This window comes from Carassius carassius, chromosome 14 (genome assembly GCF_963082965.1).
Source record: "Carassius carassius chromosome 14, fCarCar2.1, whole genome shotgun sequence".
In the NCBI taxonomy this organism is placed as follows: Eukaryota; Metazoa; Chordata; class Actinopteri; order Cypriniformes; family Cyprinidae; genus Carassius; species Carassius carassius.
In genome coordinates, this window is record NC_081768.1 from 8,581,916 (window position 1) to 8,601,313 (window position 19,398).

Sequence of the window (19,398 nt, forward strand, 5' to 3'; positions counted from 1 at the left end):
AATGAAAATACAGTTACCATTGTTAGCTCATGCTAATTCACAGTGCATTAACTAATGTTAACAAGCAGAACTTTTGATTTGAATAATGCATTAGTAAATGTTGAAATTAACATTAACTAAGATTAATAAAGGCTGTAGAAGGATTGTTCTTAGTTCACATTAACTAAAGTACTTAACTAACATTAACTAATGGAACCTTATTCTAAAGTGTTACCAAATATTCAATTAAAAATTACTTTCATTAATTTAAATAAAGTCTGTATTTATATATTCTGTGTAAGGTGTAGGACCGAAAAATGTTCGTCCAATCAAAATGCTCGAAAGCAAGCATTTTGATTGACTTTTCTACCTGCCTGTCAACATATATTTGCATACCTCTGTGCAGTGTGCACCTGGTTCGCACAGACAAGATATATAATAGATGTAAAACTTAAACCGAAATGTAATTAATTTAAAGGGATAATTCACCCAAAAATCTAAATTATGTCATTGATTAACTCACCCTCATGTCGTCCCAAACCCGTAAGACCTCCATTTATCTTCAGATCACAGTTTAAGATATTTTAGATTTAGTCCGAGAGCTCTCAGTCCCTCCATTGAAACTGTGTGTACGGTCTACTGTCCTTGTCCAGAAAGGTAAGAAAAACATTATCAAAGTAGTCCATGTGACATCAGAGGGTCAGTTAGAATTTTTTGAAGCATCAAAATAAAAAAGCATCAAAAACTACGACTTTATTCAGCATTGTTTTCTCTTCCCTGTCTGTTGTGAGAGAGTTCAAAACAAAGCAGTTTGTCATATCCGGTTCGCGAACAAATCATTCGATGTAACCGGATCTTTTTGAACCAGTTCACCAAATCAAACTGAATCGTTTTAAACGGTTCGCGTCTCCAATACGCATTAATCCAAGTCAAGTGCAAAAGAACCGGTGAACCGTTTTCTTCAACCGGTTTATTGAATCGAACTGTCTGAAAGAACTACTGGTGATCCGAAAACCGATGCAACCGGTTCTTGGTTCTTGACTCGTGAACAAGTTATTATCTGGCTCGGCGTTCATCTTCAGTTCTCTCTTCACAGCAGTTCAGTCAGTGTACTGTTTGAGTAAATGAATTACTCCGGGATATTGGTTTGTTTGAACTCAGAGGGAGTGTCAGCCACATTAAAAAAGTTAACAGCTTAAGTCATTTGTGGATTAATGCGTATTGGAGACGTGAACCGTTTAAAACGATTCAGTTCGATTTGGTGAACTGGTTCAAAAAGATCCGGTTACATCGAATGATTCATTCGCGAACCGGATATGACAAACTGCTTTCTCTTTCACAACAGACACGGAAGAGAAGACAATGCTGAATAAAGTCGTAGTTTTTGCTTTTTTTGGACCAAAATGTATTTTCGATGCTTCAATAAATTCTAACTGACCCTCTGATGTCACATGGACTACTTTGATTATGTTTTTCTTATCTTTCTGGACATGGACAGTAGACCGTACACACAGCTTCAATGGAGGGACTGAGAGCTCTCGGACTAAATCTAAAATATCTTAAACTGTGGATCTGCTAACATGAAGAGTTTAGCCTCAACTGTCAAAGAAAAGTATAAAAGATGTTGTCAGAATAGCCAATCGGCCATCAGTGGTTCAACCGTAACATTATGAAGCGACAACAATACTTTTTCTGTGCGAATAAAACAAAAAGAATGACTTTATTCAACAATTCGTCTCCTCTGTGTCTCTCCACACCACCGTAGCACCATTTTGGAGAATATTAGCTAAACGCAGGCAGCGTTCAAATCAAAGTGTAAATATACGTAGAAAACGTATCCTTGTGTCGCGGCTGACACAGAAGAGCGTACGCTGTCTGCGTGATTAATAAGTGATTAATGAGAAAATTTTCATTTTGGATTGGAGTATCTCTTTAAGGGATTGTATGGACACTTTAGGTTAATGGTCCTAGTTTTTTAAATAATATTGGAAGTTAAAACTGTTCAATTTAAATCAACTTGTAACATTCTAGTGCTTGTACTTGGCAGGATGGGTTGGAGCAAAAGCAGCAGCACCTGGAGTTGTTATGGCAACCAGATACATTCCAAGCAGATTTTCTGATAGATGTTCTAGATTTAAGGTATCTGCAAAGCCAGCTCTGCACTGTGATACTATTGAAAATCACAAACGGTGCCAGAGAACGTAGACAGCTGAGTATTTATGCTTTTTAGTGCATTGTCAAGACATCAGCACACACCTTGTGAAACTGGCATCGTTTTGGGTAAATCCTAGATCACATTTTGGAATGCAGCAGTCCATGAAAGTGTGTTTTAGGCTTAAGATTCCATTTAGTTCCCAAAATGCTAAAAGAACAGAGGAGGAATGTTGTCTTTTCTGATTTCAAGCACACGTTCAAGGTTTAGATTCATTTGTGGCAAGCTCAGGCAGTCTGCCGAGTCACTATATCTCGGAGCAGGTGGAGGAGCCGCTGTAGGGATTTTTTTCACTATACAGAAATAAATCTTGTTTGCTGTATATCCTTTACTTTTAGCCCTGCACACTCAAACACACATACACATATACACGTGTCTTGGTCCAGACAAATGGACTATTAACCACAGCACATGTGCCATTCCTTTTATGCAGCACTTAATTAACTTTTTTTTTATTTCTTTGCAGGTATGATACTAAATTCTGTAATTTTATAAAACCATGTAATAGAAAACTGGGTTGAACGATATAATTTTGTGTATTAAAAATTTTTTTTTTTAGAATGACATTTAAGCTCTTTGCAAACCAAATTTATTACATTTTATAAATGACTTTGTATTATACATAAACCTTTTGGAACAGATTATAAACTAAAAGCATTGAACATGTAATATTGTAAAATAGTTAAAGTTTACCCTTACTTTATTTAATGAGATCTTGATAAAATCATAAAAGCTTCTATTTTCTTACAATTTGTGTTATTTTTTTGTAAAAAAAAAAAATATATATATTGTGTGTGTGTGTGCGTTGTGTGTCTTCGCTGTGTGAGAGTGAGTGAGAGAGGCTGAGGATGTTTGAGTATAATGTGTCCGCTAATGGAAGGGGAAACAGGGCAGAGCAGAAGGGAATGAGAACATGAGTATGTTAGACTGAAAGAGATATTAGAGAGAGATGAAGCGGCGTGGATCTGCGGACAGCTGTACTGTGAGTAACTGATCTGAATGGAGGGAGGGGGATGTTCACAGGTCGAACACACACGCGTGCACACACACACACAAACACACACACACACAAACTCTCATTGAAACACATCTGAAACAGGTGTTACTCACAGTCGCAGAGAAACCAGGTCAACATCAATCACATGCGGAGTTATAAATACACACACACACACACATGCTGAGAATTTAGCAATGAAAGAGTGACAGAGTGTGAGAGGGAAATGGATGTTACAGATAAGAGGTGTTAAGAAATTGATTCTTTAAATAAACACAAATCAAAAATTTGCCAATGTTGCTACCGCTGTGTTGCTAGCTAAGATATCAACTACTCTGTAAGGAAATGAGTTAAGCTACTGTATAGTGAAAGCTAGCCTTTAGAGAATTAGCTTGCTACATTTAGGATACTTTATAATTCTTCATATTGTTTAATCTTATTTATGTTCATTGAAGAACCAATATATCTCCAAAATACAGTAGAAATTATATTGGCTGTTTTTATCTATGTAAATATACATTCAAAGTTTGGTTGTGTTAACATTTTTTTATGTTTTGACCTCTCCTCGACAAGGCTGCATTTATTTGATCAAAGATACAGTAAAACAGTACCATTTTACTCACCTTTTTCACCAACACTTAACCAACTAATACTAGCACTTACCTTTTCTTTCATTGTCTATCATATTCTTGAAAAAAAAAAAACCTGGCCACGTGTTCTGTGCTAGACTAACTGAGACTTGTCATGGCACTTGTATACTGTTGTTGTTCTTGTTGATCTGATTGCTTCTATTGTTCTCATTTGTAAGTTGCTTTGGATAAAAGCATCTGCTAAATGATTAAATGTAAATGTAAATTAATTATTCTACGCGGTTTCCATTTTAATATATTTTAAAATGTAATATTCCTGTGATGCAAAGCTGAATTTTCAGCAGCTATCACTCTTGTCTTCTGTGTCACATGATCCTTCAGAAATCATTCTAATTTGCTGATTTGGTGTTTAAGAAACATTTCTTCTTATTATCTAATAGCTGGGTTAATAATTTTGTGAAAACCATTTTGTGTTTGTTTTTTTTCAGTGAATTAGGAGTTTTTAGAAATCTTTTATTCAAAATATAAAATTTGTGTAAGATTAATAAGCATCTTAAGTCTCAATAAGTTATAATTTCTTTTAAAACATATTTCTAAGCCCAAACCTTTGAACTGCAGTTAATCAGTGACCCCTGATAATGTGTTTCTCTCTCTCTTCCTCTCTTAGTAAAGTCATACAGGTTAAAATCATCGATGATGAGGAGTATGAAAAAAACAAAAACTTCTATCTGGAGCTGGCAGAACCACGCATGGTGGACATGAGCCTTCAGAAAGGTAAAAAGCACACACACACACACACACAACATGTACAGTACAAACAGAAAGATCACATCCTGTGACCATCACCCTCTTTTGCTATTCATTTAATCTATTCACTCATTTCTAAATTCATTTTCATTCATCCACTGGCTCTTTATGAGGTCATGTTTTATGTCTTCAATGTTATTTTTTTTTGTGAGTAGCGAGCGTCTTGTTTTTTGAGGTTAATTCACATACAGTACCTTTCAAAAATCTGGGGTCAGTAAGATTTTTTTTTTAAAGAAATTAATACTTTTATTCAGCAAGGGTGCATTGAGTTGATCAAACGTCACAGTCAGTTTTTCTCTAGTCATCATAGAATCCTTGTCATCAAAGAAAATATATCAGTTTTCACAAAAATATTAACCAGCACAGCTGTTTTCAACATTGATAATAATAGGAAATGTTTCTCAAGCACCAAATGATTTCTAATTGATCATGTGACTCTGAAAACTGGAATAATGACATTACAGGAATAAATTAAGTTCTAAAATATATCAAATAGAAAACATTTTATTTTAAAATGTAATATTATTTCACAAAATTGCTGTCTTACTCTATGATCAGTCAAATAAATGTAGCTTTGTGGACCATAAGGGACCTATTTCAGATACAATAAAAAATGTATTATTCCAAACTTTTAAATGGTGGTGTAAATCTGCTTTCACTGTACTATGCAATTTTTCTGACTCTATGAATGGATGCTTCCAGTAGAGGGCACCTTGGATGACCCCACAGGTTCAAATAGAGCCAGTAAACAAAATAAACTAGTCATAGAGAAATAAATGAGAAAAAATGTGTTTTGCCTGCTTTTAGCTGAAGAAGAGACACTTTTAAACAATTTTTGTCAGATTTTATTTTTTATATACCCAGCAGTTTCTGAGATTTCCCAGTTCAAGTAGATAGGATGTCTATTGCCTAGATAAAAATATCTACCCTGCAGCATGGCCAACATGGCTGCCGAGTGGACCGACTAGCCTTAAAGGGACTTTGACTCAAAGCACATGAATTCAATGAAGACCCACTGGGCACAGCTCTCAAACTGACTCATCTCCAACTCACACAAGAAATGCTGCCATGACGTTTTTGTATTGCTTTAAAAATGTCTTTGTCTTCCAGTTTTTATATAGTTTCCTAAATGTCTTGACATTATTGTTTAGGATTGTGTCCTATGTGAAGGATTAGCTGGCAGTGTTGCTTTTTTAACTGACTTCTTTGGAGTTTCAGTATACATTGACCTTAAATGCCAGTATGGGATCTCAAAGAGTATGAGAAATGAGTACACACACACACACACACACACACACACACACACACCGAAAGTAGTCAAGTGTGTCTCTCAATATCTCTCCATAAATCAGGCAGACGTGGTCAATGCTACCAGCACGTACTGCAGTGCTGCAGTGTAAGTGTGTGTGTGTGTGTATGTGTGTTTGCATGTATGCATGTGTCCTTGTCCCAGTATTATACCCTTCAGAAAGAATGAGAAATGAAGAACAGCTGGTCCTCTTTGTTTGAGCTCTCATCTCGCCTAGACAACATTAAATAACCTACTTATTAACTTACCTAAGCCACAGAAACAACATGTTGGCTTGTCTCCTCACTTGTGTGCTTGTAAACAAGCAGTTTATTAATTATTCATTAGATTCCTTTATTTTCAAGCCAAGATGGATTCAAACAAGATTAAACAATAATACATAATTCAATTCAATAATTCAAACAATAATAAGCAAAATATGAACATTCCATGTTTGTTTCCATGGAAAAATACACTGTTAATTGCAGGAATTTTATATAGCGCTGTATGTAATTTAATTATTGTGGTTCTAATTCTGATTCTTTCTAATAATTCTGGATATTTGATGTTTTAGTGAACAATTCTAATAATTCTGTGAGTGAGTCAGACTGAGTTGTTCACCTGAAAAAAACTAAACAAAAAAATCTGTTTAGTTGTGAAAGCTGTGAGACAGGAAACAGAGAGAGACTGGTAAGTGATGGAAAAAAGACAGGAAATTGTGAGAAGAGCAAAACAGGAATGATAGAGGATGAACATTGTTCATTTTATATATATATATAAAAAATAAGATACGACTAAAACAAAGAATATATATATATATATATATATATATATATATATATATATATATATTGTTTTAGTTGTATCTTATTTTTTATTTAAAATATTTTTATTTTATACGAATATCTATTTTGACAAAAAAATTAATTAAATGTAGTTATATTTGTTAATTTTAGTTGATTTGACTTAATTTAGAGCTTGACAAAAAGTAATGCAGAATTTGTGAAAAATATATATTTGTAAAAACAATATTTTGAATTGTATATTTATTTAAATGTGTATTGACATTTCACACACACACAAAAAATATTAACATTGTACAAATAAAAACTATGTATTCCTTTCAATGTTCACATTGTTTTCTATGAATAGCTCATTTGACACAGTCATATTCTTCATATTTTCTTTAAAAACATTGCTAGTACTTTAATATCTTACTATTTTTTTCTAATCATGTTTTGTTACAATTGCTTAATTCTCATCATAAACCCAATTTTTCATTTAAACTTTGTTATACATTTTGTTTTATGTTAACTAACATTTTTTCAGGCATTTATAAGACATTAACAGGGACATTAATCTGGGTTTTTCTGTATTTGGTAAACAGACAGGGACAGACAGAGAGACAGACAGGATGGTGATAAAGATGAGGAGAAAAGGACAAGCAGAAGAGGTGTGAGACAAATAAGCAGAGAAGGGTGAGACAGGCAAAGAAAGACAGAAAGGGTTGAGCCAGGTGAGGAGAGAATGACAAACAGAATCGAGTGAGAGACACATGAGAAAAGTAGAAGAGGGGTGAGACAACTGAGGACAGAAAGACAGACAGGAGATCTATTGCGCTGCATCTGTGTGCGATTAATATCCCATAGTGCCCAAACCAGCAACACCCCTACCACATGTCCCAGATGAGAGTGTTTAAAGAGAAGATCATCAGTAGTGAATCACTCATTATGTGTGTGTGTGTGTGTGTGTGTTAGAGGAAGAGATGTGTCTGATGATGGAATAGCTATAAATGAGCCACTGACAGGGGAGTTTTCGTCTGAATATATGTCCCACGATCCCATTACCTCACAGAATGCTGGGAGGAGAGAGCCGTCTGGAATCTGTTGCCAGGGTATCATCAGCTGGTGCTAGCGCTGATGTGCAATAGATTTACGCTGAAGTGTTGAATCGAATCTCCTGGCGAATAGATTAAATCAATTCCTTTGTGTGTTTGACACGTCTGTGTGTTATCATGAAGCAGACATGTTGAAAACCTAGAGCTGATGACACTACACAAATTACATGTGCATCAAGACACATCCCCCCTCCACCAACAACCCTACTCGCAGACACATTTGAACATAAATTATGGGCTTATTTACACATCCAGGTTCTCATTATTGGTCGATATTTTCATCTCAGCACACACACACACACACAAACACACACATTTAATCAAAGCTTGTTTGTTCGCCATCTCATTCATCCTCAGCAACAGAAAATTACAGCACTGATTAGAGAACTATTAAAGTCATTATATACACACAGAGAAAAAAAGAGAGTAATGGAGAGACAAAGAAATTGATTCCTTTAGTTAATGCTATTTTTGTAAATGTGCTTGGGTCCAGGTGCTAGATTAATAAATTTTGTAAATAAATAAAACATTGTCGTTAATTCAGGAAACCTGATGCATTAACTAATTGAACCCTATTATATAGGGATAGTTTATTTAGTCCAGTGATTCTCAGGAGACTACAAGATTCTTTAAAATATGACACAACTAGCATTAAATTAAGCTAAAATCAAGAATTTGAAGAAAAATCAATGAATATTGAAAATTCCAGATGGTAATTTTAAAAGTGTGGTTTCTAAAACTTGTAAAGTCATGTAAAATAATAATATCTTAAAGCTGACATATCATGAAAATGTTACTGAAGTGCTATAATCATGTCTCCAGTGCATCTACAAACCCAGGAAATCCCAGTAAATTTTTTTGTAAGCCTTTCTCTGCAAGCTTGTTGAAAAACAAGCTTCCTCCATGTTGAAGAAAGGGGGACTTATTATAATTTTACGCCCCTTAATCTGCACGTTTCCACCCATGGCATCGCCACTCTGTTTTCACTAACGACAATAGTGTACCAGTTCTAACACCATGGCAAAATTTCTAGAAAAGCATGCTAACTGTGCTTTGGTAATCATGATGTAAAAGGTAATCTTTAAAACTCATTAGGCATTTTTAGGAGTACACAATAAATATTGGCCGATAATTAATGCACATCTCGTCAGTAAAGCCGGTTGTCTAATGAGCCGCAAATTCCAGGTGCATAATTTTACATAGAGCACTTGTTACTATACAGAGCCGTTGTTAACTGACAAGCTGTGCAAATCCATGCTGCACCTGAATTTACGGGTGTTTAGAGAACCGGTTTTTACTGACGAGATGCGCATTAATTATCGGCCGATATTTATCATGCACCCCTAGGATTTTTTTATAGTGAATATACATTTTTGTAGTTAAGCCAAGCTCTAAAATATTTTGTTGGGTAGAAATTGTATAATATAATATAATATAATATAATATAATATAATATAATATAATATAATATAATATAATATAATATAATATAATATAATATAATATAATATAATATAATATAATATAATATAATATAATATAATATAATATAATATAACAACCAACTATGGGTTTAAAACTAGCAAAATTAGACCCCACTGCTGAGAAATATTTTTTCCACAGAAAAAAAAGAATATCTTATAGGTTTGGAATTACATACCATTAGAGTGAATAAATAATAATATAATTTTTATTTTGAAATATCCCTTGAATGGTTACCAAATAATGTTTCAAATTTAAATACAAAAATCTTAAATGCGAAAAGGGTTTCAGAGGTTTAGGGGACACACAATACCGTCAGCACACTGTAAAAGGATTTGAAGTCTATAGGAAACCAGCATTACAATAGGGAAAGTAAACGTGTGTGAATAATCAGCGTAGCTTTAGCACCTCTTTGTTCTGTCGTCACATCTGCTCTGGTGCTCTGGATTGGCCCACACTATCACATCTGATCACATCTGCTCGGTCACACCTGTCGCACCTGTCCAGCTCAGAGATTCCAGGCAGGGTGATGAAACGCCAGAGGCTGCGAATATTTTTATTCATGTTTATCTGAGTAAATAAATCCTGTCCAACATTTCACTGCATTTCCCCTTCACCATTATCTGTCTAATGTTTTCTTCATGTCATTCCACCCCACCCTCTCTATTTTTTCTTCCACACACAGCTCTGTTATTAGCTGATGGTAAGTTTGAGTGAATGTGTGAAGTAAGATGAGGCCAGCTGCGGTAACTGTGGTCTTGTCTGCCTCACACACGTGTGTCTCCAGGTTTGTCTGTTTTAACACGTGCGCCAGAAGATAAGCTTCGGGTTCTAGGGTGTTTTGAAAGTTCATCTCAACTTTCAGGCTTTTCTGTGTGTACTTGTGCTGTGTGTGTGTGTGTGTGTGTGTGGATGTTGTGCTGTTGTCCTTCTGAATAACTCAGTTTTACAGCACAACTCACACTTGGTTCAGTCAAACAAAATTTATGTGTGTTTGCATGTGCAGTCTTTCTAATTACAGAAACTATAGTGATAGTTGGCCCCATAAAATAAAACCAGGACCCATTTCTGTACAAAATTGTTTGTAAAAACGGTGTTATGTAAGTAGTCACATTCGTTTCAGTGTGACAAGTTACATAACAATGACAATATGAACGTTTTACATGACTTCGCTGTGCTTGTGTTTCATGAATGAGCCCTGTTGACCCTAAACTTGCACGTGAATTTAGTGCAGTTTATAGAGACCATAAATGAATATTAATGAATATACAAAATAATTATTGCATAAATGTGTATAAATCACAAGTCATTTAAAAGGGACAAAAAGCCCACTTGTAGAGACTGATTATAGGGTGCATGTGAATGATGTGTGTTTACTACTTAGTGTGTGTGTGTGTGTGTGTGTGTGTGTGTGTGTGTGTGTGTGTGTGTGTGTGTGCGTGCGTGCGTGTGTGTGTGTGTGTTTGATGTACTTATTTGACACACAAAACAGCACAGAAGTTTCTTTTCATCTTTTAATCTCTTGTAGATATTCCAGACAGGAAGTTGTCATCAGAAGAGGAGGAAGCCAGAAGAATAGCAGAGATGGGGAAGCCTGTATTGGGCAAGCATGCAAAAATAGAGATTATCATTGAGGAGTCATATGAGTTTAAGGTACACACACACATACACAAAATTTCAGAGACTAGCATTCTTTTTCATTATGGAAGAATTTTATTATGCGTTATTATGTTTAATGTAATACATTTTGTGTATTCGCTGTAGAGTACAGTAGATAAGCTGATTAAGAAGACTAACTTGGCTCTGGTCGTGGGCACAAATTCCTGGAGAGAACAATTCATGGAGGCCATAACTGTCAGTGCAGGTGATTACCAACAATAAACAACACTGAACTAAAAGTGCAAAAAGAAAACTGTGTTCAAATGGTTTGCTCTTATTTAGCAACTATTCTTTTTTCCCTCTTTCTATTCTATCTACTTGTTTTCTTTTTCTTTTTTTATTAAAAACAAAAAACAACAACAACAAAAACATGACCCTCTTACATTAGCATTCTCTCTTCTTTTTCTATTCTATCTACTTGTTTTTTATTTTTTTAATTTAATAAAAAATAACAATAACTTTATAACCCTCTAAGACTAGTTATATCTATTCTGTCTCTTTTATCTCTACTTTTTATCCGCTATAAAAAAACCTTGCTACATGTACTGCGTTAGACTAACTGGGACATGTCACAAAACTTATACATGGTTGCTCTTTTGTTCTTTTGATTGATTCTGTTACCTTCATTTGTAAGATGCTTTGGATAAAAGTGTCTGCTAAATGATTAAATTTAAATGTACTTTTTTTCAGCAAGGATGTATTGAACTGATTAAAAGTAAATAAAGGCATTTATAATGTTACAAATGATCTCTATTTCAAATATATTCTGTTCTTTTTGAACTTTCTATTCATCAAAAAAAAAAAAATAGTTTCCACATAACAAATTAAGGAACTGTTTTGGATGTAATAACAATATTAATGTTTCTCGAGCAGCAAATCAGCATTTTCGAAGGTTTTCTGAAGGATCACATGATGCTGAAGACTAAAGTAATAATGCGTTATTATAAATTGTAATAATATCTCACAATATTACTGTTTATTTTATTCTTGATCAAATAAATGCAGCTTTAAAAATTCTACCGACCCCGAATATTTAAACGGTAGTGTAGATCACCCCAAACTCACAGAAATGTACTAAAAGCAACAAAAGTCAGTTATTATATAAATATACACTCATGCTCATATGGCTCACACACAAATATTTCTATCACTGTTGTGACACATTCCCCGGCCCACATGAAAACTGAACCCACAGAACTCCTACATGCTTCTCCTCATCCTGCAACCTTTGTCTTCTAAACATTTTGGCTAATTTGATCGTTTCAGATATGAGTAAGGATGTAGTATTATCAGCTCTGTTTCCTACAGATTTCCCCCAAAAATAAAATGGAAATGTCCCGCGTATTAGTCTTTTATGACCCTGTGTTGAAATAAAAACGCTGCTCTCACAGTATGTAGCCTTCAATTACTGTGACTATCAAACAGCCTGTGTTACCAAGGCAACAGGACCCCTAAATCACCATGGTGTCAAATAGATGGCTTTGGTCAGGTATGGAAGATGACATGACAATACTAACATTTTTCATTTTCTTTTTTTTTCCTATCCCCCATTCTGCTTTCCTTTCTTTCTTTCTTGCTTTCGCTCTTTATTTCTGTCATCCTGTCTTTATCTCAGGAGATGAGGACGAGGATGAGGGGGGAGAGGAACGTCTGCCATCTTGTTTCGACTATGTCATGCACTTCCTGACTGTGTTCTGGAAGGTTCTGTTCGCCTGCGTCCCGCCCACGGAATATTGGAACGGGTGGGCGTGTTTCATTGTTTCCATTGTGATCATCGGTCTATTGACTGCTGTGATCGGTGATCTGGCCAGTCACTTCGGCTGCACCATTGGCCTAAAGGACTCAGTCACCGCTGTGGTGTTTGTAGCCCTGGGAACATCCATCCCTGGTGAGTTTGCATATGCTTTTATTTTCCTACATTTTTATAAGTACCATTTTAAAGGGGTCATATCATTTACACAACTTTTCGACAGTTTAGGGGTAGTAAAAACTACTTCTATTCAGCAGTCATATTAAATTGACCAAAATTAACAGTAAAGATATCTGTAATGTAATAGGATTTCTATTTCAAAGAAATGCTGTTCTTCAGAACTTTCTATTAAAGAATCCTGGGGAAACACCATATCACAGTTTTCACATAAAAAAATATCAAGCCTAAAAAAAAAAAACATTTCAGCATTATTAAAACAAAGAAAAGATTCTTGAGCAGAAAATTATCATATTAAAATAATTTTAGAAAGAATCATGTGACATTGAATTCTGGAGTAATGGCTGCTCAAAATTCTGAATTACATTTGAAATATATTAAAAGTGAAACCGCTTATTTTAAAGTGTAATAATATTTCACAATATTACAACATTTTTGATCAAAGAAATGCAGCCTTTTTGAGTATAATAGATGTTTTCCAAAAACATTAAGGTATCTTACCGTCCCCAAACTTTTGAACAGTAGTGAATAGTGTTTTCTCCCATCTCTACTTATAATTAATAAAGTTGTTTCTCGCAAAATAAATCATAGATTGTTCATGTTTTTTTAATACAGGATTTCACTTGAACTTTCTATTTATCAAAGGAATTCTGGGGAAAAAAACTATCATGGTTTCCAAAAAAATATTAATTAATAAAACAAAGAAATATTTAATATGCACCAAATTAACATACTAGAATGATTTCTGAAGGATCATGTGACACAGAAGACTTTGTCATTACATTAACAAATGACATGTTTATATATATTAAAATAGATTAGATTAAATTATTTTAATTTCTAATAAAAAATATGTTTATTAAAAGTTTTATTAATATTACATATTAAATATCACAATGTTAATGTTTTTAATGTATTTTTGATCAAATAAATCACAGCCTTGGTGAGCGCAATGTTTTTCTTCCAAAAACATAACAAATACATAAAATACCCAAAACTATTGAACAATAGTTGTGAAGTTTTTTTTTTCATGGTGCACTTATAGTCAATAAAGTTGTTTCTGTAAAAATCAATCATAATTTGGTTTTGTATGACCTCTCTTGGGCCCTTTAATGAATGTAATGAGGTTGATCTGTCTGACATCAAATAATTGTGAGGGCCACACATCAGTTTTGCTGTTTAGTTTTAATAAATGCTCTTTTTGTATTAGAAGGAAGTTTGGAAAGTTGCAGTATGTTTTTATCATACAATTAACTATTTTAGCTCATGAAAATCAATACAAATCTGATTTGAATCCTTTTAATGGTTGTTAATCATAGATGGTCATATTTTATAATAGCATACACATGTCTCTTTTTCTCCTCAGATACCTTTGCCAGTAAAGTTGCAGCGGTGCAGGACAGTTACGCAGACGCATCGATCGGTAACGTGACCGGTAGCAATGCTGTGAACGTTTTTTTGGGAATCGGTGTTGCGTGGTCAGTGGCTGCCATCTACTGGCACATGCAGGGTCGTGCGTTCGAGGTGCAGGCAGGTTCCCTGGCATTTTCGGTCACTCTTTTCACCATCTTTGCCTTCCTGGCAGTAGGCGTCCTGCTGTACCGGCGGAGGCCTCACATCGGTGGAGAGCTGGGCGGCCCGCGCACACAGCGCATCTTCACGACACTCTTTTTCTTCGGTCTCTGGTTTCTCTACATCCTTTTCTCCAGTCTTGAGTCTTACTGTCATATACAGGGCTTCTGAAGAGAAGAGATGGGATGGGATGGGTTGGGGGTTGGAGATGAGGAGAGATTGATGCCAGGAAACCTCTTCTAGTCGTAAATTACAGAGTAAGAGCTAAGGAGTGATTCGGAAAGGTCGCTAAGGTTTTAAGCAGGGGCTACAAAAAGGACATTCGTTCCACAGATACCTTCACGCTGAAGATGAAGAGTGTGAAACATCTCTCTGAGAGGTGGGACAGTCTTAACCTGGAGTCTGAGCTTTTCACAATCTATATTTTTCTCAACACCTGCTGAGAACGACTTTTTTCTAATGAAGTATTTTGGGAAAAAAAATACACAAAAAATAACAAAAATAATTAAAGGACTCAAAGGACTATTTTCAAATCTGCTTCCAGGATTAGAAATAATATTTCAACAAAAAATGAAAATATATAACTACGTGAAATCTGTTATTGAGTGACATTTGAAGGACCCATAAAGTTATTATTTATTTATTTCCCTCGTTTAGTTTGGTAAGAACAAACAGAGCTTAAAGCTTTTACCGTCAGGCCAAATTCCCGGCTAGGGAGAGTGGCTCGGAAACACAGAACGCTGAGTAGACAAACGGAGAAGAGAGATGAATATGAACAATGGCTGAACACTGCATTTTCTCCCTGATATTCCTGTATGGATATAATCTGCTTCCATATTTTTTGTGTACTTCTGTGTATTTCCTTGCCAAGTGTTGTTATTTCGAGAATCAGAGGCTTCAGAGGGTTGCGGGAGAACAGATTGCAAAACAAAAACCATTATACAGAGGGAAAATGAGGCCTTTTAGCATTTGAACATTCATCAAAATGAATCACTAGTGTATTTTCTGAGAGAGCACCGCATCTGCTATTACAGTTGTTATTGTTTTTTTTATCAGTTTGTATTTCAGTGTCATTGAACAAACATAAAGCACCCCAAAGATATCTCCCACCCCCACTTCACCCCAGAGAGTCCCTCTTTATAGAGTCACGAGACCATTTAACCATGAGCTCCTTAAGTGCGCATCTAAACAGTGTCTGAAGTGTCAGTAATGTCGGTGGTGAATCCCAAATATGTTTTATTGGGGCCTTTAATGTGGTTCATAATGTTTACAGGCCTTCGGTCCAGAAAAGAGTGAGAATGGTGCAGTAAAAACAGATTCGTTTAACATGGTGTGGAGAGTTTTTTGCATTTCAGGGAGATGTAGAGAAATTTTGGGCAAAGCTGCATAAATAGTTCACCTAAAATTTAACATTTGCTGAAAATTACTCACCCTCAGGCCATCCAAGATGAAGATGAATTTGTTTCTTCATTGGAAATATAACTTTACATCACATGTTCACCAATGGATCCTCTGCAGTGAGTGGGTACTGTCATATAATGAGAGTCGAAACTGATAAAAACATCACAGTAATCCACATGACTCCAGTCCATCAATTAATGTCTTACTCTATACTAGTCCAAAATACCAGTCCATAATCTATAACAATGCTTCCTTCTGTGAAAAAGTCCATCCTCTGTTGTCCTCTCACATCAAAATCCACCAACATATTTGTTTAGAACTGTTTGGGACTGTTTTTGCTTGTAAACAGTGCTTGATCTCTGATCTGATTTGAAAGAGATTACTTTTTCACATGAGAGAGCAGTAGCATGGATAGAAGTTAAAAACATCTTAATGATGAATTTGTTTACAATTACAAACATGCATCTTTTTTTCTTCACAAGATATTAATTAATAGGCTGGATTATTTTTTTATCGATCCGAATTCTGACAGCACCCGTTCACTGCAGTGGATCCATTGGTGAGCAAGTGATGTAAGAAAACATTTCTCAAAAATCTGTTCTGGTGAAGAAACAGGAGGGTCTAATTTTTGAGTTAATTATTTTTTTTAAAGCAGTCATTAATTAATTTGACTGAAGTATTTCCATGCCTGTTTTTGCTGTAGTGGGCTGAAAAATAATGATATGGATGTTGTTTCTGTATTATTTGTGGAAGTGATGTCATAAAGAATAGTTTAGCCCAGAACCAAAGAGCAGAACCTCAGACTGCCACCCAGAAGCTGCAGTGGTTCTCTGGGCCACAGGGGGGCCACAGCCCCATTACACCTCTGTTTTTTTGTACAACTCTTGCATTTTATGTGCACGAGTGTATGTATGTTGATGTGTTTCATGTTTGCTCATTACAAATACAGGCCAAATCAGTTGTATTCAGGAAAACAGTGTTGGGATCACAGCATTTACAACAGACAGGTTTCATTTTTGTTGTTTACATTCATATATAGCTGTGTATGTGTTGTTTGTGAGTGAGAGCAGTTGAAAACGCATTTAATCTCTGAAAATCTCTCCATCCAAATTGCATATGTAACTGCTGGCATTGCTTCAGCCTGCTCTGTGCTTCCTACTCAGTACATAATCGATGTGCTTTAGCTTTACAGTAAAAGAAATTCACGCAGAAATCAGAACAATTCGCACTGAACATTCACCAGTGCTCTATGACTCATACAGGCTCGTGTTAATGAGTGTTGAATTTTAGTGTTTAAACTTTTGTTTTTGTGCAGAAAGGCAGGAGTGTATGTTAGCTTAGCTACACAACAGACACTTTCTTTATCCACACACAATGACTTTGTGAGCATGTACTGCCTACATAGACGGCATCATATACTTCTAATATATGCAACTAATTATGCAGCTTTCTAAGATGCCTTACTTTGGACATATTTAAGGCAGCATTACTTGTATTTAAGTCAACTTTAAGTTGAATCTCTTATCCAAAAAGGATTGTTTTATCCTTTATAATGTTACAAAACATTTCGATTTAAAATAAATGCTGTTCTTCAAATTTGTATCCTGAAAACATTTGTTATGGTTTCCACAAAAATATTAAGTTGTACAACTGTTTACAACATTGATGATATTAAGAAATGTTTCTTGAGCACCAAATCAGAATATTAGAATGATTTCTGAAGCATCATGTCACACTAAAGACTGAAAATTCAACTTTGCCATCACAGATATAAATGAAATTTTAAAATATATTAAATTAGGAAAAGGTATTGTAAATTGTAATAATATTTAACAATTCTACTCTCTTTACTGTATTTTTGGCCTCATAAACACAAGCTGTCTATTTTTATGCAATCACATTGTTAGCTTAGAGGCATGATAACAGCAAACTTCGAAACATTTGTGAGTCGAGACTCCCAAGGAGCACAATTTACATGAAACACTGACTTGCTGCCTATATATAGAGCGTTACAAATCATTCACTTCTGATGTTCTCTGTGTAGGCAGTAGACAGCAAGGCAGCTCACTAATTTCTGGAACACAGCCACTCACACACCTCATTGGCTGTTCTGTGCACCAGTATTAGGCATGTAAAAAAAAAATTGTATTTACACAGTATTCAGTTTGAACACTCAGTGACTTTCAGCGTGCCGCTTCTTTTCTGCCAGGATGTGTTGTTGAATGTGTCTGGTGTCAGAGGGCAGCTACAGTAGATCTTCACCACATCTGTGCACATGTGTATCTTTCAGATGGTTTGTGGTAAAGGTAGCACTCTTATAAACCTTATTACCCAGTTTGGCTGACTCAGTTAACAGCTTTGGGCTCAAATGTAGAGTGTTAAGGACTTTGAATTGCTATTAATGTCTCGGCCTGGGTCAGATCACACACACCTATGCATTCAAACATGCACACTTGAGTTAACTGAACACTGCTGTTGACTGGGGAGGGTTGTTATGAATATGCGGGTGGGTCTTCATGTAGTATTATGGTTGAGCATGAAAGTCAGCTGCAACCACCAGTTGAATTACTGCCAGCTAACACTTCCAGCTGTTTAGATGCAGGTGAACTGGCTTAAAAGAGATTTCAGATGATGTCACTATAACCTTGAAGTCACACAAGTCTTACAATTGTATCAGGGGTCTGAGTCTCTCTTTCTCACACACACAAACACACTCCTCTTCAGCCTGGTGATGAAGCAGATGGTGGATATGTTCATCTATTGTTGTTTTCTTTCATTTTTGTTTTGTTTTTTACTCTTCTCTCACAAAAAATATCATGTTTTATTTTTATTTTCAGGGAATTATGCATGAAATTTAACTTAATTTAATTAATTTATGTCCACTGATTTATTTATTTAGAATTCTTTTGGTCAACAGAAAAATACAAATAAAATATTTGAAAAATCTCTGGTATCAGTTGTCATAAATTTTATCTGGTCAAAGTATTTCAATCAGATTGTGTCACATGGTCACCAACAGTACTACCAAATGAAAATCATATTTTTGCTATATCATTAGGGTAAACCAACTGAGGGAAATTAATATATGATTAAGGTAAATATAAAACACACACTGGCTTTCTTAGCAAAAACTGTATTTTTCATGTATGTCAGGAGGGGGGGGGGGGCTTTGTTACGTGTTTTAATATCATAAATTTATCCTGATATCAAAACACATTTGATAATATATGATAAAACTGTTATTTGTCCTTTTTGTGCATGGTTTACATTTTTGCTAATTTAATTAAATATTTTGTTTCAAAATTATTTCATAAAATGTATATTTTGTTTTATAATTATAAGCTTTTTAATGGCATAACATAGAGTGAAAGTCCAGCAACATGTCTGTGATTAGTCAAAAAAGGTCAATATTACCTATATAAATCAGCTATATCGTTTTTCCTACGCAATAATAACTGTTTGAGATTTAAGAAATGTGTATTTGAGCTATTCACTGGTGTAAATGTGTGACAACTAACCCCAGTCTCGGTTTACAGGATGATAATCTTGTCCCTTTCGAAGAAAATGTGCTAAAACAGGCTACTCAGGGT

The 19,398-nt window shown here is 35.0% G+C and overlaps 1 protein-coding gene across 5 annotated transcripts in view; it reads left to right on the forward strand.

Moving 5' to 3' along the window:
• The window catches only part of slc8a3 (solute carrier family 8 member 3), a 43,825-nt gene extending 25,064 nt beyond the window's left edge, over nucleotides 1-18,761 (forward strand). For 2 of the 5 annotated variants that reach the window (XM_059565916.1, XM_059565919.1), the window contains 6 exons: nucleotides 4,443-4,549; nucleotides 9,935-9,952; nucleotides 10,778-10,902; nucleotides 11,014-11,113; nucleotides 12,524-12,796; nucleotides 14,202-18,761. In XM_059565916.1, the coding sequence (XP_059421899.1) occupies nucleotides 4,443-4,549; nucleotides 9,935-9,952; nucleotides 10,778-10,902; nucleotides 11,014-11,113; nucleotides 12,524-12,796; nucleotides 14,202-14,578 (1,000 nt within the window). In that variant the 3' untranslated portion in view covers nucleotides 14,579-18,761. The remainder of the gene's footprint in view (nucleotides 1-4,442; nucleotides 4,550-9,934; nucleotides 9,953-10,777; nucleotides 10,903-11,013; nucleotides 11,114-12,523; nucleotides 12,797-14,201) is intronic. The other 3 variants (XM_059565918.1, XM_059565920.1, XM_059565917.1) reach the window with 2 other exon arrangements.
• Nucleotides 18,762-19,398: the final 637 nt, after the last annotated feature.